This window comes from Pecten maximus, chromosome 2, assembly GCF_902652985.1.
Source record: "Pecten maximus chromosome 2, xPecMax1.1, whole genome shotgun sequence".
Classification (NCBI taxonomy): domain Eukaryota; kingdom Metazoa; phylum Mollusca; class Bivalvia; order Pectinida; family Pectinidae; genus Pecten; species Pecten maximus.
The window spans coordinates 43,015,246-43,039,472 of NC_047016.1; the positions used below are offsets into that span (position 1 = coordinate 43,015,246).

The 24,227-nt window shown below is 38.2% G+C and overlaps 1 protein-coding gene across 1 annotated transcript; it reads left to right on the plus strand.

Annotated features, from left to right (window-relative positions):
- Window positions 1-437: 437 nt before the first annotated feature.
- On the plus strand, window positions 438-15,602 carry LOC117322168 (aquaporin-4-like). The gene is made up of 3 exons (XM_033876941.1): window positions 438-1,346; window positions 2,170-2,250; window positions 14,956-15,602. Exons 1-3 carry the CDS (start codon window positions 777-779, stop codon window positions 15,196-15,198), a joined length of 894 nt encoding a protein of 297 aa, XP_033732832.1. The 5' UTR covers window positions 438-776; the 3' UTR covers window positions 15,199-15,602.
- Window positions 15,603-24,227: the final 8,625 nt, after the last annotated feature.

Consider the following 24,227-nt stretch of genomic DNA (forward strand, 5'->3'; position numbering starts at 1 on the left):
AAATTTAAAATGTGCGACATTGAAATAACCTATTTCCATTAAATTTATTTTAACAGCGCCCGGGATTTAAAAACCAACCTAGTGACACAAACTTAGTTGGTATAAAACATAACTCAGTACAATAAGGACCATCCTGTTGACACACAACTAAAGATAATAAGGACCATCCTGTTGACACACAACTAAAGATAATAAGGACCATCCTGTTGACACACAACTAAAGATAATAAGGACTATCCTGTTGACACACAACTAAAGATAATAAGGACCATCCTGTTGACACATGACCAAGTTAGTTAGAACATAACTTTTTGAACTGTTAAACGCAGGAAAGAGGTCGATGAATACTGCGATAATACAGTGATTTCATTGCAAAATGGTGTGTATCACATATAACATATATGTTCGTTTTACTTTGTTACAGTTGAACGGCTCGCCCTCCTCATTCGACCTCTATACCATTGTGTATAGCGCCATGATAAATACGTCAGTGTGTGATGCGTACTTGCATGGTCATAAGTCCGAGACGGAAGAAGATTTTTCAAGTACACAGAGGATTATCACGTACAAATGTACTATGATCATAGCCTTAAATAACAAACCATGCCAGGTGTATGTCTCGTGTGACATTTTATCTGAGAAACTCTCAATTCGCGAAGTCATTGGCATACGTCAAATTGTGCACTGACAAGCGCCAAATTGTACCGTATTTTTGATATTTTTCTACATAAATCAGTTAAACATTGATATTAAAAACAGGTCGTCTCATTAAGGTAATGAAATACATCAAGGAATTCCTGAAGCGAGAACTCGAGGATTTGAAATCCCCGGATATATGGAGAGCGACCTGTGCAGAATGGCTAGGACTGTCTCTGGTAACTCTGTTTGGGTCCGGAACAGGATTGTATCACCAGGACAACCCAGCATCAGCGCCATCTAGTGTTAACATCGCCCTGGAAGCTGGGTTCATGATCGGTTGCCTAGTGGCGATATTTGGAACAGTTAGTGGCGGTCATGTTAATCCTAGTATTACGATAGGGTTCGCCGTTACTAGGGAAATAACTGTAGTCAGATCATTTTTGTACATTTTAGCTCAAAGTTTTGGTGGTATCTGTGGTTCAGGAATATTGTACCTGTTGACCCCGAGAGGCATGCAACAGGGTTCTTTCGGACTGATATCGCCTGGAAAGGATGTGACGGATCTACAAGCCCTGTTTACAGAGGCTGTAACTTGTTTCTTCTTACTCTTTGGGACGTTCGCTATGATTGACAAAGGCCGGGACGATCTTCCAGGGTCCGTTTCACTGATGATAGGACTAATGGTGTCCATTAACGTCTTTTTTGCGGTAAGATACAGCTTTTAAAATCTCACATGGATTAGTTATACTTGATCGCTGCAGGATTTTAAATTGTATTTGATTAATTGACGCTAGACACACTTTTGAAACAGAAAACCACGCATGTTGCATTATGGGAAGAGGGAATCCCCACAGTTAATGATGGTTTAATTGTTGGTCCGTCATTAAGTCTTCATTAAACCTTATTTGTTAATGACCCCTTAAATGACCTTTCCAACAACACATTTTTAATGATTCATTAACTAATCTATCATTAGATATTTAATGAATCATTAAGACTTAATGATACTTTAATGATGGTTTAATTTAATGAACGTTCGAACAACCGGCACCAGCTCTTTAAATCAGGATACAAAAGGCATATTATACCTTATCCGACAAATTTAAGTGTCGAAATAAGCAGTATTATTTGCATTGCGAAATAAGTCGAATATTTGCATGTTTTTTTATTTAATGCATATTCTACATTCAGACCATATAATAGGGATAGATTTGCCCCATGTCTCTAGAATATTGAAATTTAGCTTGGCAATTCTAAACAACAAAAAACTTAGGGTCTGATGGCCAGTCTAACCATAGGCAATGTAGTGATGACAAGGTAAGCGCTTAAATGGAATAGATTAACTGTTTCACATAGTCTATTGCAAAATTTGACCCGCCATAGAAATGATACATTTTGTAAGTACGAACTTGCTCAGACGTAAAAAAAGATTTTATTAATTTAGAACACAATATCCCCTAGGTTTTGATAATTCAATTGTCATTCAGCCACTGGCTTTGCTTTAAATCTGTCATTCGTTTGTGCTTTCAGTTTAATATCTCCGGTGGGTGTATGAATCCAGCTCGGAACTTTGGACCTGCCGTTATTACTGGCAAACTGGACAAAATATGGGTAAGGTAGTGATGCGTATGATAAGGGAGTGTTGTTTACCGAAAATTCGGCAAACTAGACTTCACACCAAGGTCAAGTTTCTGAAATATTAGATACAGTCATTGGTAAACAAATACAGGTGCCTGTGACATTTTCTGACGCTAGCTAATTTTGTGTGTATAATTATGGGTAGGATGGTCCGTTCGGGTCGCCAGTATTGTACCGTTTCAGTGCATACCGTCTGAAACATATTATGATCTTATGACGTTCAGATTCAAACAGCAGTTTGGCAGTAATAAAATGCCACATATTCTACACTAAACCGAATTTATCGTTTGTATTATAAATATGAACGTTTTAACATATTTTGATCTGAAAGGTACTTTTTTGGGGTACCAGACCTTCATCTCGGTGCCCTGAATACAGTATATAAATCTATATACAGCCTTACCCAAGTCCGTGGTTTGATCAAGAATAAAAACAATGAAGAAAGGCGTTGTTGATAATTTGGCGGTGGCACTGACGTGTCTGGTGTCATCTTGTCGCAAAATCTCGGTCAATTTCTTCAAGGTGACTGAAATGATTGCTTAATGTCAACGTTCTACCAAAACGTCTGGGCCATTTAATGGGTTAGCTGTGTAACAATGGTCTGGGTCATGTACCTAGGTACGTTTAAGGCAGCCGAATGGGAGACAATAAGAAACAAAAACAAACATGTTAAGAAAGAAAAGAATGCGGACATCAGATTTTAAACTTAGTCGGTCAATACCTTACATGTTTTATATATTTTTTTCTGACACGGGATATCCATGTTCTGCCTAGATACGTACATTCTGAGATACATGATTCACCAAGAGGATATTTATATTAAGCATGATGAAAAACATGGTGTCGTGTAGCATGTTACCGACTGATGATGTAAACAGCTACAAAATGATAGTATTATCAGCTTCACGCTAAGCACGCTCGAAAGACGAATTTTCATCACAATGTAAAAATATGTATAAAGGCTTTAAACTTTAAAAATTATCAAGCTGAGATCTTCTTTTACCCCAGAAAATAGATACCTTACACTTTGTATATCACATGATCTAGTTTTGTACACTGTCAAGCGGATAGAATACAGAATTTAGTTCGTGACGTGCAGCATCTTTCTTATATAATACACGATCTGCACTTTTGCAATGTTTTTTTGTACTTTTATACTCGATCGTTATATGATGTACATTTGTCGTAATATAATGTACATTTGTCGTTAAATGCTATACATTTGTCGTTATCTGATGTACATTTGTTATTATATGATGTACCTTTGTCGTTATATGATGTACATTTGTCGTAACATGATATACATTTGTCGTTATATGATGTACATTTGTCGTTACATGATATACATTTGTCGTTATCTGATGTTCATTTGTCGTTATATGATATTCATTTGTCGTTATATGATAAACGTTTGTCGTTATATGACGTACATTTGTCATTATAAAATGTACATTTGTCGTTATATGATGTTTTATGATGTACATTTGTCGTTATATGATGTACAGTTGTCGTTAAATGATGTACTTTTGTCGTTATATGACGTATATTTGTCATTATAAAATGTACATTTGTCATTATATGATGTTTTATGATGTACGTTTGTCGTTATATGATGTACATTTGTCGTTATATGATAAACGTTTCTCGTTATATGATGTACTTTTGTCGTTATATGATAAACGTTTGTAGTGATATGACGTACATTTGTCATTATATGATGTACATTTGTCGTTATGTGATGTACATTCGTCGTTATATGATGTACATTTGTTATATGATATACATTTGTCGTTATATGATTAACGTTTGTCATTATATGATGTACTTTTGTCGTTATATGATGTACATTTGTTATATGATATACATTTGTCGTTATATGATAAACGTTTGTCATTATATGATGTACTTTTGTCGTTATATGATGTACATTTGTCGTTATATGATGTACATTTGTCGTTATATGATGTACATTTGTTGTTATATGATGTACATTTGTCATTATATGATGTACTTTTGTCGTTATATGATAAACGTTTGTAGTTATATGACGTACATTTGTCATTATATGATGTACATTTGTCATTATATGATGTACTTTTGTCGTTATATGATAAACGTTTGTAGTTATATGACGTACATTTGTCATTATATGATGTACATTTGTCATTATATGATGTACTTTTGTCGTTATATGATAAACTTTGTAGTTATATGACGTACATTTGTCATTATATGATGTACATTTGTCATTATATGATGTACTTTTGTCGTTATATGATAACGTTTGTAGTTATATGACGTACATTTGTCATTATATGATGTACATTTGTCGTTATATGACGTACATTTGTCGTTATATGATGTACATTTGTTGTTATATGATGTACATTTGTCGTTATATGATATATGTACATTTGTCGTTATATGATAAACGTTTGTCATTATATGATATACATTTGTCGTTCTATGATAAACGTTTGCCGCTATATCATGTACATTTATCGTTATATGATGTACATTTGTCGTTATATGATGTACGTTTGTCGTTATATGATGTACATTTGTCGTTATATGATGTACATTTGTCGTTATATGATGTACAATTGTCGTTATATGATGTACATTTGTCGTTATATGATGTACATTTGTCATTATATGATGTACTTTTGTCGTTATATGATAAACGTTTGTAGTTATATGATGTACATTTGTCGTTATATGATATACATTTGTCGTTATATAATATACATTTGTCGTTATATGATGTACATTTGTCGTTATATGATGTACATTTGTCGTTATATGATGTACATTTGTTATATGATATACATTTGTCGTTATATAATATACATTTGTCGTTATATGATGTACATTTGTCGTTATGATATACATTTGTCGTTATATAATATACATTTGTCGTTATATGATGTACAATTGTCGTTATATGATGTACATTTGTCGTTATATGATGTACATTTGTCGATATATGATGTACAATTGTCGTTATATGATGTACTTTTGTCGTTATATGATGTACTTTTGTCGTTATATGATACACATTTGTCGTTATATGATGTACTTTTGTCGTTATCTGATGTACATTTGTCGTTATATGACGTACATTTATCGTTATCTGATGTACATTTGTCGTTATATGATGTACTTTTATTTACGTATATTCGACACATTTTGTCCGGACAACTCCTCCTTAATCGAAGGGCATATTTCAATGAAACTTCACACAAATATAGAGGACCATGTGTAGATGTGCATGCCACTTTTTTTCAAAATTATTGTTGCTATGGCAACTGGTCACTATAAACAGGTTTTTCGATAAGAACCATAACTTTAAGTTTGACCGGACAACTCCTCCTAAACCGAAAGGCCGATTTCAATGAAAAGTCACACAAATATAGAGGACCATGTGTAGATGTGAGTATGACTGAATTATCTTTATTGTGAACAACACATATTTCAGACATGCACGGGTTATCTTAGTTAGCCTCTAATTAACAGTTCCCATTCACCATTGACTCGTTCAGATTGCGGGGGTATTAGTCAGCCATCCTGGTGACAGTTCTAGTTTTGTGTTTCTTTTTATGGACAGTTCTTGCATTACAAATAAACGAGTATTCTAATGAAGACCTTTTCAGTATTTGAATGGCAAAACATTTTTTATGTTGCTTTATACGTTTCTAGTTACAGATTTAATTGGGATAAGGTGAAACATATCAAATAACTGGAACGGGTCTGGATTTCTCAAGTCAGAGTGGCTAGGAAGCAAACGTGTACGGGGAGATATGTTCGACTTGTTAAATAAACCAGCAATATCTATAGCAGGGATTACATCTCATATACCCATAGTTCTGTATGATACCTACCAGTTACACCTCAGATACCCATAGTTCCGTATAATACCTACTAGTTACACCTGAGATACCCATAGTTCCGTATGATACCTACCAGTTACACCTCAGTTACCCATAGTTCCGTATAATACCTACCAGTTACACCTCAGTTACCTATAGTTCTATATGATACCTACTAGTTACACCTCAGTTACCCATAGTTCCGTATGATACCTACCAGTTACACCTCAGTTACCCATAGTTCTGTATGATACCTACTAGTTACACCTCAGTTACCCATAGTTCTGTATGATACCTACCAGTTACACCTCAGATATCCATAGTTCCCTATAATACCTACCAGTTACACCTCAGTTACCCATAGTTCTATATGATACCTACCAGTTACACCTCAGTTACCCATAGTTCTATATGATACCTACTAGTTACACCTCAGATACCCATAGTTCTGTATGATACCTACCAGTTACACCTCAGTTACCCATAGTTCTGTATGATACCTACCAGTTACACCTCAGTTACCCATAGTTCCGTATGATACCTACCAGTTACACCTCAGTTACCCATAGTTCCGTATGATACCTACCAGTTACACCTCAGTTACCCATAGTTCCGTATAATACCTACTAGTTACACCTCAGTTACCCATAGTTCTGTATGATACCTACCAGTTACACCTCAGTTACCCATAGCTCCGTATGATACCTACTAGTTACACCTCAGATACCCATAGTTCTGTATGATACCTACTAGTTACACCTCAGTTACCCATAGTTTCGTATAATACCTTCCAGTTACATCTAGTGTCCCTACTTCAAACACAACAGTGGCCTAATATGTGGCGCTGTATACATTGAAAAGATTCTGGTGTAAGGGGCGATGGGACAGGAATCATACAATTTGGCCATCTTTCTCAGAAAGTTGTCAAGGAAGAGAATGGTGTATTTATTTATTTTACGTCAATTGTATGTTGGTCATGGTATACACTTTGCTTACACTTTGATGGGGCAGTGTTTTCTTCTCCAGATTTTCAATATATAATTAGCCCTGGAAGGAGACATTGAGCTGCCCTTAGCTGTGTCGAAGGTTGTTGATAGATGGTTACTAGGAAAGTGAAATCAGATCCATGATGTCTTGGCTTCAGAGGTTTGTTCTCAAGCGAGGATCTTTCCGACTATCAATGGGCGTAATGGTAAAAAAGAAAAGAAAAAAAGGACAGAACGTTCTATAAAATTAATTCTGAATCCTGGAGGGAGACCGTGGGCGTGATGTGCGTCCCATCGTTAGAGTTTTGACATAGCGATCTTATTTTCCCACCAGAGGCCCCGAAATGTCTGCTAGAGACCAGACAACATCGTAACCAGTAGAACCAAAACAGTCCACTACGGGCCGTAATGGGTTCCAATGTGACGCTATGGTTTCCAATGTGACGTAATGGGTTCCAATGTGACGTAATGGATTCCAATTGTTTTATGAATCTTTGGTATTCAGTACATACTGGGGCTGTAAAAATCCATCGTTTTATGTGACGTGTTTGTTGTTTTATGTGAAAGGTTTGTTGTTTATGTGATATGCTTGTTGTTTTATGTGATAGGTTTATCGTTTTATGTGATGTGTTTGTTATTTTATGTGAAAGGTTTGTTGTTTTATGTGATGTGTTTGTTGTTTTATGTGATATGTTTGTTGTTTTATGTGATATGTTTGTTGTTTTATGTGATATGTTTGTTGTTTTATGTGATATTTTTGTTGTTTTATGTGATACGTTTGTTGTTTTATGTGATACGTTTGTTGTTTTATGCCATACGTTTGTTGTTTTATGTGATATGTTTGTTGTTTTATGCTAAACGTTTGTTGTTTTTATGTTTTTATATTTTTTTGTTTGATGATATATGGGTGGCTAAATATCACTTATTTTGTATGTGAAAAGGTACATATTTCATAAAAACATCATTCATGAGGATGACCAGCCTTTCTGAACCTGTGAGACACTAAACCTGTTTCCTAAATCAGTTTTTCTATTGAATTTAATACAATGTAAAGATTTTAAAATATCATTCTATGCTCTATTTAACCCCGACGGCACAGAAACTGTGGCCGCTTATGGCGTTGACCCGCTTATCATTACGTGCGAACTTTATGAAGCCAGTAAAACCAACCAAGCGTTGCGACTTAAATGACTAAAGCACATTATTTTTTGTGTTCGACTAACAAGATATTGAAAGGAATGATAGATATTTTCATGTGTTTGGGGCATTAGATCAATTTTCAAAACTTATTGACGTCACCAAGGTAAAGGACCTCGGATTCTACAGCTGTGACACCTATGTCAGCCCTTATGATCTATTTGTTCTATCTAAAAAAACATTCCGAGGTTAAAGGCAGATTATATTACGCATTAGTGATCTCTATAGCATACAACAGTACAGGTTCATATATTATCATGTGTAAATATAACGAGAGAGTTACTTCCTTGTTTTCATGTGCGGATTAAGGACGAGTAAAGTAACAATGTTTAGAATATCAAAGTTTTCAGAAAAATACCAGCCTGTTCTGGTTTAAACCAGAATGGACAAAACTGACACACAAACCTTTCTCCAGGCCCTATCAACACAACTAACATACAAACCGTTCTCCATCCCCTATCAACACACTTGACACACAAACCGTTCTCCATCCCCTATCAACACAACTGACACAAACCGTTCTCCATCCCCTATCAACACAACAGACACAAACCGTTCTCCATTCCCTATTAACAGAACTGACACACAAACCGTTCTCCATCCCCTTTCAACACAACTAACACACAGACCGTTCTCCATCCCCTATCAACACAACTGACACAAACCGTTCTCCATCCCCTATCAACACAACTGACACAAACCGTTCTCCATCCCATATCAACACAACTGACACACAAACCGTTCTCCATCCCCTATCAACACAACTGACACAAACCGTTCTCCATCCCCTATCAACACAACTGACACACAAACCGTTCTCCATCCCCTATCAACACACCTGACACAAACCGTTATCCATCCCCTATCAACACAACTGACACACAAACCGTTCTCCATCCCCTATCAACAAAACTGACACACAAACCGTTCTCCATTCCCTATCAACACAACAGACACAAACCGTTCTCCATTCCCTATTAACAGAACTGACACACAAACCGTTCTCCATCCCCTTTCAACACAACTAACACACAGACCGTTCTCCATCCCCTATCAACACAACTGACACAAACCGTTCTCCATCCCCTATCAACACAACAGACACAAACCGTTCTCCATTCCCTATTAACAGAACTGACACACAAACCGTTCTCCATCCCCTTTCAACACACAGACCGTTCTCCATCCCCTATCAACACAACTGACACAAACCGTTCTCCATTCCCTATTAACAGAACTGACACAGAAACCGTTCTCCATCCCCTATCAACACAACTGACACACAAACCGTTCTCCATCCCCTATCAACACAACTGACACACAAACCGTTCTCCATCCCCTATCAACACAACATACACAAACCGTTCTCCATCCCCTATCAACACAACATACACACAAACCGTTCTCCATCCCCTATCAACACAACTGACACTAACCGTTCTCCATCCCCTATCAACAAAACTGGCACAAACCGTTCTCCATCCCCTATCAACAAAACTGACACACAAACCGTTCTCCATCCCCTATCAACAAAACTGACATACAAACCGTTCTCCATCCCCTATCAACACAACATACACACAGACCGTTCTCAATCCCCTATCAACAAAACTGACACACAAACCGTTCTCCATCCCCTATCAACAAAACTGACATACAAACCGTTCTCCATCCCCTATCAACACAACATACACAAACCGTTCTCCATCCCCTATCAACAAAAATGACACACAAACCGTTCTCCATCCCCTATCAACACAACTGACACACAAACCGTTCTCCATCCCCTATCAACACAACTGACACACAAACCGTTCTCCATCCCCTATCAACGCAACTGACACAAACCGTTCTCCATCCCCTATCAACAAAACTGACATACAAACCGTTCTCCATCCCCTATCAACACAACTGACACACAAACCGTTCTCCATCCCCTATCAACACAACTGACACACAAACCGTTCTCCATCCCCTATCAACACAACTGACACAAACCGTTCTCCATCCCCTATCAACACAACTGACACACAAACCGTTCTCCATCTTCTATCAACAAAACTGACACACAAACCGTTCTCCATCCCCTATCAACACAACTGACACAAACCGTACTCCATCCCCTATCAACACAACTGACACAAACCGTTCTCCATCCCCTATCAACATAACTGACACACAAACCGTTCTCCATCCCCTATCAACACAACTGACACACAAACCGTTCTCCATCCCCTATCAACACAACATACACAAACCGTTCTCCATCCCCTATCAACACAACATACACACAGACCGTTCTCCATCCCCTATCAACACAACATACACAAACCGTTCTCCATCCCCTATCAACACAACATACACAAACCGTTCTCCATCCCCTATCAACACAACAGACACACAAACCGTTCTCCATCCCCTATCAACACAACATACACAAACCGTTCTCCATCCCCTATCAACACAACATACACACAAACCGTTCTCCAACCCCTATCAACACAACTGACACACAAACCGTTCTCCATCCCCTATCAACAAAACTGACATACAAACCGTTCTCCATCCCCTATCAACACAACTGACACACAAACCGTTCTCCATCCCCTATCAACACAACTGACACACAAACTGTTCTCCATCCCCTATCAACAAAACTAACACATAAACCGTTCTCCATCCCCTATCAACACAACATACACAAACCGTTCTCCATCCCCTATCAACACAACTGACACACAAACCGTTCTCCATCCCCTATCAACACAACTGACACACAAACCGTTCTCATCCCCTATCTACAAAAATGACACACAAACCGTTCTCCATCCCCTATCAACACAACTGACACACAAACCGTTCTCCATCCCCTATCAACACAACTGACACACAAACCGTTCTCCATCCCCTATCAACACAACAGATACACAAACCGTTCTCCATTCCCTATCAACACAACTAACACACAAACCGTTCTCCATCCCCTATCAACACAACTGACATACAAACTGTTCTCCATCCCCTATCAACACACTTGACACACAAACCGTTCTCCATCCCCTATCAATACACTTGACACACAAACCGTTCTCCATCCCCTATCAACACAACTGACACACAAACCGTTCTCCATCCCCTATCAACACACTTGACACACAAACCGTTCTCCATCCCCTATCAACACAACTGACACAAACCGTTCTCCATCCCCTATCAACACAACTGACACACAAACCGTTCTCCATCCCCTATCAACACAACTGACACACAAACCGTTCTCCATCCCCTATCAACACAACTGACACAAACCGTTCTCCATCCCCTATCAACACAACTGACACACAAACCGTTCTCCATCCCTATCAACACAACATACACACAACCGTTCTCCATCCCCTATCACACAACTGACACACAAACCGGTCTCCATCCCCTATCAACACAACTGACACACAAAACCGTTTCTCCATCCCCTATCAACACAACTGACACACAAACCGTTCTCCATCCCCTATCAACACAACTGACACACAAACCGTTCTCCATCCCCTATCAACACCAACTGACACACAAAACCGTTCTCCATTCCCTATCAACACAACTAACACACAAACCGTTCTCCATCCCTATCAACGCAACTGACATACAAACCGTCTCCATCCCTATCAACACACTTGACACACAAACCGTTCTCCATCCCCTATCAACACACTTGACACACAAACCGTTCTCCATCCCCTATCAACACACTTGACACACAAACCGTTCTCCATCCCCTATCAACACAACTGACACACAAACCGTTCTCCATCCCCTATCAACACAACTGACACACAAACCGTTCTCCATCCCCTATCAACACAACTGACACACAAACCGTTCTCCATCCCCTATCAACACAACTGACACACAAACCGTTCTCCATCCCCTATCAACACACTTGACACACAAAACCGTTCTCCATCCCCTATCAACACACTTGACACACAAACCGTTCTCCATCCCCTATCAACACAACTGACACACAAACCGTTCTCCATCCCCTATCAACACACTTGACACACAAACCGTTCTCCATCCCCTATCAACACAACTGACACACAAACCGTTCTCCATCCCCTATCAACACAACTGACACACAAACCGTTCTCCATCCCCTATCAACACAACTGACACACAAACCGTTCTCCATCCCCTATCAACACAACTGACACACAAACCGTTCTCCATCCCCTATCAACACACCTGACACACAAACCGTTCTCCATCCCCTATCAACACAACTGACACACAAACCGTTCTCCATCCCCTATCAACACACTTGACACACAAACCGTTCTCCATCCCCTATCAACACACTTGACACACAAACCGTTCTCCATCCCCTATCACACAACTGACACAGAAACCGTTCTCCATCCCCTATCAACACACTTGACACACAAACCGTTCTCCATCCCCTATCAACACAACATACACACAAACCGTTCTCCATCCCCTATCAACACAACTGACACACAAACCGTTCTCCATCCCCTTTCAACACAACTGACACAAACCCGTTCTCCATCCCCTATCAACACAACTGACACACAAACCGTTCTCCATCCCCTATCAACAAAACTGACACACAAACCGTTCTCCATCCCCTATCAACACACTTGACACACAAACCGTTCTCCATCCTCTATCAACACACTTGACACACAAACCGTTCTCCATCCCCTATCAACACAACTGACACACAAACCGTTCTCCATCCCCTATCAACACACTTGACACACAAACCGTTCTCCATCCCCTATCAACACAACTGACACACAAACCGTTCTCCATTCCCTATCAACACAACTAACACACAGACCGTTCTCCATCCCCTATCAACACAACTGACACAAACCGTTCTCCATTCCCTATCAACACAACTGACACCCAAACCTTTCTCCATTCCCTATCAACACACTTGACACACAAACCGTTCTCCATCCCCTATCAACACAACTGACACACAAACCGTTCTCCATCCCCTATCAACACAACTGACACACAAACCGTTCTCCATCTCCTATCAACACAACTGACACACAAACCGTTCTCCATCCCCTATCAACACACTTGACACACAAACCGTTCTCCATCCCCTATCAACACACTTGACACACAAACCGTTCTCCATCCCCTATCAACACAACTGACACACAAACCGTTCTCCATCCCCTATCAACACACTTGACACACAAACCGTTCTCCATCCCCTATCAACACAACTGACACACAAACCGTTCTCCATTCCCTATCAACACAACTAACACACAGACCGTTCTCCATCCCCTATCAACACAACTGACACAAACCGTTCTCTATTCCCTATCAACACAACTGACACACAAACCTTTCTCCATTCCCTATCAACACACTTGACACACAAACCGTTCTCCATCCCCTATCAACACAACTGACACACAAACCGTTCTCCATCCCCTATCAACACAACTGACACAAACCGTTCTCCATCCCCTATCAACAAAACTAACACACAAACCGTTCTCCATCCCCTATCAACACAACATACACAAACCGTTCTCCATCCCCCATCAACACAACTGACACACAAACCGTTCTCCATCCCCTATCAACACAACTAACATACAAACCGTTCTCCATCCCCTATCAACACAACAGACACACAAACCGTTCTCATCCCCTATCAACACAACAGATACACAAACCGTTCTCCATCCCCTATCCACAGAACTGACACACAAACCGTTCTTCATCCCCTATCAACACAACTGACACACAAACCGTTCTCCATCCCCTATCCACAGAACTGACACACAAACCGTTCTTCATCCCCTATCAACACAACATACACAAACCGTTCTCCATCCCCTATCAACACACTTGACACACAAACCGTTCTCCATCCCCTATCAACACAACATACACAAACCGTTCTTCATCCCCTATCAACACAACATACACAAACCGTTCTCCATCCCCTATCAACACAACATACACAAACCGTTCTCCATCCCCTATCAACACAACATACACAAACCGTTCTCCATCCCCTATCAACACAACTGACACACAAACCGTTCTCCATCCCCTATCAACACAACTGACACACAAACCGTTCTCCATCCCCTATCAACACAACTGGCACACAAACCGTTCTCCATCCCCTATCAACAAAACTAACACACAAACCGTTCTCCATCCCCTATCAACACAACATACACAAACCGTTCTCCATCCCCTATCAACAGAACTGACACACAAACCTTTCTCCATCCCCTATCAACACAACTAACATACAAACCGTTCTCCATCCCCTATCAACACAACAGACACACAAACCGTTCTCCATCCCCTATCAACACAACTGACACACAAACCGTTCTCCATCCCCTATCAACACAACAGACACACAAACCGTTCTCCGTCCCCTATTAACACAGCTGACACACAAACCGTTCTCCATCCCCTATCCACAGAACTTACTCAGTCCAATGGCAGATTAGGATACCATCACCTCGCATAATATCCATACGTACTGAACTCAAATGAAATATTATTCGAAAGGTGTCATGTTCCTGATGATATTTTTTTCTGTTTGACAGCTGTATTGGGTCGGACCTTTGGCGGGGGCAGCTTTGGGCGCTCTTCTGTATGACAAAGTGTTTTCTACCAAGGCATGTCGATGGTGCATGGGAGGATGTACTCCACTCAACTACGGGGATGAGAATAATCTGGAAACTGTAAAAAGGAAAGAGTCTAAAATACCTGAATCTCAGATTGGAGAAAACACCGACAAGATAGGTGAAAAAAATATCTTCGTCAAAATAGAATCAACAAAACTTTAGACCGAGAAAAGATATCAATGTGCCAAATTTCCATATGCGAGCGTGTTACATATGTGTCAATATGTCGTCTAGCTCTGATTGGAATAGATATCGTCACGTGCAGGTCGATATATAAATATAGACTCCATGTTTCTAGAATGTGAACAACCGAACCATATGGACCCCGGATTATTGTCATATCAATATATTGACCACCCCAAATATGATCATAATCATACATTTGTCTCATTGTCGGTTAATATGGTATTATATCAACCGGTAGAAAAGCGGTTTTCAGCAAATGTCCATAATTGTGTATAATTCCCTCTCCAAAATAGGTATACATACTTCAGATAGATATTGCTTGATGTCTGTTTTCCATTGATATTATCTATACTGTAAAACTGAAATCCAAAGGTTTCACCACCGGTTTATTTTAATACAAGAAGAGCGAAACTCTCGGATTTATATCATACAGTCGAAACTTGCTATCATAGAAGTCAGTTAGGTAATGAAAAAAATAAAATATCCTGAAAATGCGAGGTAACTGGCGGTTGGAACTGAATTAAACAGTATTTCAAGATAGCAAAGTTTGACAATAACCACCGTATTTTGTACATATGTCCATTTTATTACTGAAAAACGGCCCCTCATCCAAATACCCCCAAAGATATGACATATGAGAGACATTCTATGAATTGTTGCCTGAAGCTAAGATGGTATCGATCAGCAAAACACCACCCAATCGGTTCAAAGGTCATCAATATTCATTAATATCCCGTAACTGTAACCCATAATGCATCAATGCTACAAAGCAGTGCTCTCGTTACGGAAAGTACAGAGTCCGGGTGTGTTGACTATTTTAGCCTCTGTAACTTATAAATGACTCTCATCTGTCATATCCTTGGTAAATATGGATGAGAGGACCTTTAATTTCGCTATGCCTTCTGCTTGTTAGGGTATCAATCAGCAAGTTTGCAGAAGTCATCAAAGCAAACCAAAAATAGAAATCAAAAGTAACTGAACCATTGTGTATATCTGCGAGATATTAGAGTGCACTATGAATATGAGCTGCTTCTCGGGGTCATTTCAACACCTTCTTAGTGTTGTGAGCTGTAAATGTATTTGGGGGTCATCTCAATGTTATTTTGGTGCTGTACGGGTATGAGAGTGACCTATGAATGTGGGCTATATTTGGGGGTCATCTCAACTCTCTTGGTGTTGTACGGTTATGAGAGTGAGCTATGAATGTGGGCTGTATTTGGGGGGTCATCTCAACACTCTCTTTGTGTTGTACGGTTATGAGAGTGAGCTATGAATGCGAGCTACATTTGGGGGTCATCTCAACTCTCTTGGTTTTGTACGGATATAAGTGTGAGGTGTTGATGTGAGCTACATTTCGGGTATCTCAAAACTTGCTTGCGAGCTATATATATTTTTTCGGGAAATTAATTAGAAATTAAAAATAAGACGATCTTGAAGGTAAGCCGTTAAATCATATTTTAATTAACCAGGTTCAAGTCTATATTCACCTAATTGATATTTGAAGTTTTGTAAACTTAATTAACTATACTTTAACAATACTGATGATTTATGCTCTCAACTTGCAACTTCGAATATATTGTCAACAGAAATCTCATTGAAAAAACATAGTCTCAAAAGAATAAAAGTGACAAATGCTATTTTTACATGACAGATAAAACATCGTCCCTAAATTACTGAACTGGTATCTACAGCTTAATAGTATGATGTAAAAACTGCAATTTTTGGGTCAATAAGAAGTTATCAATGCATTTCATCTGTAGTTCATATCTGATAACATACAGGATACATGTAATAAAAGTTCAGTCAGATTCATTCGATAACGACAAATAATGAATACATGTTGAGGTTTGGGTTTGGAACGTTTATAATAGTTCATAAATATAGTGGTTTGATCTCCATAACCGGTCTACCATCGGTTGAAATAAGCTATTATATTTCTTCGTTGACTTAGACGACAAGATGAATTTTATTATGCCCATGCATTTCCCATACAGAAGATTATGCATTCATTTCTTACCTGTTAAGGATCCTGGGAATGACAATATACATACGATACGCATGACTGATAACCATCGCCTGTCATGGGGTCTTCCCCGAACACCAACTCTGGTTAGGGTGGGGTGTTTACATAGGGGTTAAGGTGTGTTGATAGGGAGTTATAGTCCGTTACAGAAATGTCTTAAGTGTAAGAACACAGGTAAATTAACTCACCTGTTAGGTGATCAGAAAATCATTAGCTGTTAATGATTGCCAAACTGTTTCACAAATAGTGTATAAAACTAAGCACACTTTGGAAAATCATCATATTTTGCTTTGATATTTGAATTATCAACATCGTGGCAGACATATACATGTAAATACTTACTTACTGAATCTTGAATTGTAAAACAGTTGTACGTTGAATACTTTTAAATCATATATTTTCTGAAAAAAGTTTATCAAACTTCAACATTTTGTTAAATTTTGTGTCACATTGATTGAATTTGTGGTTGTTTTCAGATTTAGTGTAAATATTCAAACAATACTTTGATACCACTGTTTAATTTACATTCTTTTAAATTATTTCAGCCCATTATCATTTTTCATTTATATTGTAAATATATATCTGATTATCATCATTTGAATTAGCATTTAAATTGGCATAATTACTGAATCTTATATTCATACTTTTTCATTGTAAAGCAATTGTATATTAGTAAGACTTTGATTTTTTCATAATGATTAACTTTGTACGTTTTTCAGATTTGTATAGACAATTAAGTTATTGTGTAAAATTCTTGTAAAGTTGTAGCTGTAATCAGGTTTGATTAGTACAGGTTTTCGAATACCTATACATAGATTGATTTTTCCAGATTTGTTTAGATTATCATATAATTACTGTATAGATCAGTTCTTGTAGAACAATTGTAACATTCTTGTGTCTGTTTCAGGCTAAGTTAGTAATAATATTGTTTGTTAATCATACACGGAATGGAGAATGCACAGGTCATTATTAATAGTAATATGTATAATTAGTGCGTTAAATTTAGAAAACAATTTCTAATTTTGTTTATCTTTTATCTATATGTTTTAATCTAATATTATCATAATCAATAGTGAAATATATAGTTAGGAATAGTGCTTTGAAAATTTTATTTTTTATTTTTCGTTGAGACCTACAGAATGTATTTTATTTGTCAAAACAAAAATGGGTTTAGACACAAGTATAAAACTTATAATCCGTCGTGTCCCGTATAACATACATGATGGACTGAATTTACATTTTACATAACCAAAAACAATAATGACAATTGATGATGATGTGAACATGTCAAAAATATCTATAAGATAAAATTTACCATATACATACATGTATGTCATATTTATTTTTTACTCATTTTATACTTATTTGTTGATATGATATTGTCGTTTCATTCTTACTAGTAAAATAATCTATATGATAGTGATTGGAATTTAGAAAACTATTTCTGATTCATATACCTGAGTTGACCCTATTTTTTACCTGAGTTGGTATTCCATATTGAAACAGACTATAACTGAACTTCAAAGAACTTCCTACATAAACACCTTCCTTTGTCTTTACCAGAGTTGGTGTTCGGGGAATGAGCCCCTGTCTTACATACGATACGCATGGCTGATTACCATACACACGATATGCATGGCTGATTACCATTGCATGACATAGCATATGGTCGTATTTACCTGTAAATCGCAACTAACAAAAATCAAAATGACCACAAAATATAGTTCACTTTCACATCTCACTCTTAACTCTGTGAGTTGATGGAAAAGTCTAATACCAACATGTGTATGCCAAAACTAAACAGCAATGTCAGGAAATGTATTTTACACAATACATTGTAACAATATAGAGCAAGGGTACGTAATTTCGCACAGTACGTAAATTCGCACACCTGACGATTTTTTGCGTTTTTCCTCTAAGTGGTCGAGGACTGTGCTTTTTTGTTTATATGTTGACTAATGCCAACCTTTAGTGGAACATTTGCCATTTTAAGTTCATCTTTTCAGATAAAGTTCGTTTTGAAAACAAATTTTAATTGATACGACTCTCTTCCGATAAAATTGATACCGGATGATTAAATATTTTATTTAAAATAATCCCAGTTGTTGATTGGCATGTGAATTTGCAAATATTTAGGGAAAATATTATTTGATCAGATTATAAACAAAACTGAATACAAATCCACTTAAGTATAACTTATAGCAGCGCTGACCTGTAGACACCCCGTCATTTTCACCGCCTTGTTTACATTACCTCCGTAGGGAGCGGTCATTATTTAAAGCTAAAATGGCGGTAAATTAACACTTTCTAATTTCACATTATTTTGTTTTTAAAGATTTTTTTAATCATGGCATTGGGCTTAATCTTAGTTTAGGATGTTGTTTGTCTACAAGATGACTGGAAACTATTTTTACCAACAAAATTAAATAAGTTAGATGGTTGTGCGAAATTACGTTCCCGATCGTCTTCAAACCCAGCAATAAACACAAGTTAACAACAGCTCCCATGCGCAGTGATACGTGTGCGCATATCAGGTTGCACACTTGTATGTTACGAAGCATTTGTACATCTAACAATGTGAGGTATTCTTTCTTGATTTGAAATTGATTTGATGGAAATGTATTTAAATACATACCGAAAGTGTGTGAAATTACGTACCCCCACTCTATTATACTTGGTTAAAGTGAGTATTGACTGTACAGTTAACTTGTCGTAGCTGAAGACCAATCACTGGGAATCAGCAATTTCAATAATATCACTCTACTGTACAACTGCCATAAACAATGCAGGGAAGGATGCCCCTCGATATCAATGATATTTGAATTCATCACTAGTACCAGACCGTCACAAAACTTCTTTGAGACATCTAGCCAAGATGCTTGTAGATTCAAAATGTCCTTAAGGAGACAAGCAGAAATGGACTCTTCCGCCCCAAAGTACGTTCGAAGCTATCCTGTAACGTCTCCATAACACAAACGTTCGTCTGAAAAACTGGAAAATACTACAGGTTCTTTCCTACTCTGCTCCAACTATATGGAAGGCAAGTTCTGGACTGTGAGCAATATAAAAAGGTGTATCAAAAAGATATATTGCCTAAACTCTGGAGGCCGATGCAAGTCTTTAATGCTACAGGTTTCAAAGTAAGATCTTTAGATGAAAGTTCTCCCAAGGTATGTACCTTCCGTAAAAAAATGGACACATCCCTAGTAGATGCATATCTTGACCTTGGTGGATTAGGATTATTAGCACTGACTTATTGGGCCATACCATAGAACGGAAAGTCTGTGTCAGCATAGTTTTGTGTGAATTAATAACTAAATACGATGAGCCACAGGTTGTGAGGAAAGCTCAAGTAGTTCTGTAAATTACCAAATTTTCAGCCAGAAGAGGGGGGTCCGCATTGTAATCAAGGCACCAAATGACCGGTTTTGTCCGGGCATACTATTGTTGTTTTAGGTTCCTTCCTTTCAGGTACCCGAGAAGACTTTTACAGCATTCTCCAAAACTCCTCAAAATCTGAAGAGCTGACCTGATACAACACAGGCGGTTACGTTCACTGCTGGGCCAATAGCCTAATGTTTTGAATAAAACTTGAAACATCTCCGATACAGGAGGTGGGGGATGCCTGATGTATGACTGCACAAAACGGTCCTAATGCCGTAGAAACCTATTTGGATTATAATTTAAACATTTTCCTACCAGTTTAAACCAGCCAATATGTTATAATAAGAATGACCTTGTCTACTGTGTCTAGCAGGACAATCCTCCACGAAAGACAAAATGGTAGAACAAGAAATCATTGAGGGATCTGGGCGTCCACCATTGAATGGTCTTAATTAATTCTTTGATGTTTATCCCTTAATGAGTTGATAACAAGGGAAAACCTTCATATGAAACCGCGAACAAAAGATTCATGAAGATCTTTCTGGGGAATAGCAATAACAAACTTCAACAGTCAAAATCTAATATGGCTGTCTTTCGTCCATTCTTTTCTGTTCTGCTCTCGATCAGACTCAGAATTTAATGGGCACAAATAAGGACCAAGGGAAAACATACATATGAAGTTTCAGAAAATATCCCTGAAGTACTTTTCGAGAAATAGTGACAAAAAATTTCAACTGGTACACAGTCGGCGGTTTTATTTTTCCGATCGGACTCAAAATTGAATGACAACAATTATGGACAAATGGGAACCTTCCCGTGAAGTTTTAGAAATACTCCTCTGGTGCTCTTCGAGAAATAGTGGACCACGGGTGGACCACGGACGTAGGGCGATTTGAATAGCCCACCATTTGATATGGGGAGAAGTCACATCATGAAACTGTGAAAGCACCAACTATTTGGTATTCTGGAGCTTATGGTCATGCTGCATAGGGTATGATTTTAATATCTGTGATACAATTAAGTCATTATCAGGGAGGAATCATTGTAATCATAATATATCAATGATATATTGGTTCAGTGTTCTTACATCGAATCATGGAACATTTTTTCACAGATTAACAGCAGTAGAGTTTGATACACCATGGTGTCTTGAGCCACGAAAACAATAAATAGTTCTAAGGCATGATTCCACAATTATCTTGCTACACTATAATAATTATGATGATAATACACAACATTTCTATAGCGCAGTATCTAATTTATAACAATTACTCTAATGTGCTTCACATAACATTATATAATAATACATTTCAATTGTTACACAGTGTACAGTACATATATAACTTATAACGCCTAGAACAGACAGATGAAAATGAGAAAATTGCGTCTGCAAGAGACTCCAAAAAGCACACATAAACAAGTGAGTTTTAATTTAACCTCCTTCTTGAATTTGACCAGGATTTTCGACTTCCTGGTACCAGATGGTAAGTTGATCCATAAAGTGGTCACTACTTTTCCAGAGCACCGGTTACCACAAGTCTCAGTACGCGAGTTTGGAACGCATAACAAGGATTCTGTCTCCAATCGTAGTAATTGTGACGACTGGTAGAGAGTTCCAAGTTCCTGTAAAGACTCGTGAGCTGTTCCATTTATTACCTTGTATATGTACATCAAAATCTGGTACTGTGACCTGAAACGCACAGGTAACCAATGCAATAAATAAAGCACTGGTGTGATGTGCTCCCTCTTTCGAGTACGGGAAACCATGCGTTCTGCAGTGTTCTGGGCCCTCTGTAGGTGGCTAATCGGTGCATCAGATACACCAAAGAGCAAAGCATTACCATAGTCTAATCGAGAAGTAAAAAACTAATGTCTTGCATGCTTCTGTGGTGATGAACCGCCGGATACACATAATGTTCCCAATTTGGTAATAGCAAGAACTCTACATATTGATTGAGTGTACACCAAGGTTCAGCTTGGGCTGCCGCAATAGGGTACTAACCTTTAGCTGGAGACCTTTAGTATGCTAACACTAACGCATAGCTTCGCATATGGAGTTCATCCAAGTACTGATGTCATTTAGACAGGCTTCTAGACTTACTGTTCTTGTGTCCAATTGTCTTGTGGTCTGATAACCATGTAGATTTGCGTGTCATTGGCAAAAATATTTGTACTGATGGTAACAGCGACGACAAATTTACTAGATTGGTTTAGAATAAAGACAGTGTTTTCTTGGTCCCAATACAGACCCTGGGGAACTCCGAAGTCTAAGGTTTTGTCGTCCGAAGTCGTCGTTATCAAGTAGGAATTGATCCAACGTACGTAGTACAGTACAAGTCACACAATAAGGGTACTTCAGACGTTTGAAAAGTATGCCATGGTCAATGACGTCAAATGCCAGCATGATAAGACAGCTCTACACGTGTTATCCAGGGCGGCAGCGAAATCACCTACGAGGGCTGATTGATAAGTTGTGAGCCTCGTATTGAAGGATTTGAATTTTGCCAGACATATTGTATTATTTTTCAACATAATCCCCTTTAGTATCTATACTCTTTTGTCAGCGGTGTTTAAGGGCCTCAATGCCACTTTTATAGAACTCCTTTTCTTGGCTGTTCAGAAAGTCACCCACTGCATGTTAGGGTTAGGATTATGGTGCCTGAAATGGCTGTTTCCAGTTTTGGAAATAGATGAAATTCTGATGATGGAGCGAGATCAGATGAATAAGGCGGATGCTCAATCAATTTAAAGTCACAATCGTAAATGGCAGCAATGACAATGACAGACTCTTTCGCCCTAACCCTAACCGATTTTGTTCATTTTGCAAAAGCCGCTTGTCTTGTTTACTTTAGAGTGCTACCTCGTCGATATAAACCAACCAAAAGAGACCAGTCCTTGGGTACACGGCCCTATATAGTAAGAAAATAGTAGTACTTAGAAAGAGCACCCTTGAGTACTTCCTTTAATACGAGGCTCACCACTTATTAATCAGCCCTCTTCTATCACTGGCGACACGAAGCAGGGCCGTCTCAGTGGGACTATCCATCTCATCAGAACACGGTTGTGTGAAAAAGGATTGAAGAGCAAAAATAGATTGCAAAAATAACTTCCAAACAAATTTATGAATATGGTATTCCCACTCTGACCATCTTCCGACTATAGTTTTATCATTATTATAAGCCTCTCCTCAACTTGAAAGTGAGACCTTTGTCCAAAACCACATGGCCGGAGAAGGATGACGGATTGGTTTCCCATTACGAGACTGGAATTGTCTATCCAACAAACTATCTCCATGATGCTGAGTTCAGATAAGGTAAAGAAAGAATCATATATATCCACCATCATTTGTATTCATTGCAGTGACTTAGTCTCTCTAATAGGTGTATAACCAAATCTCTCGCTAAACGATTCCTGGCAAGTTTAAAAGCTTCTCTACCATTTTTTCTTATTTTTCTTAGTCCAAGTTGAGTCCAAAATCACCAAAGATTTTTCTAGTTTTTTTTTTTGTTTTTTTGTTTTTTGTTTTTTTTTTAATAATTTTCGCTATATCTCAATTTAGTCAACTGTTAGACCATTGCTGTCATAGTCTATATCTAGG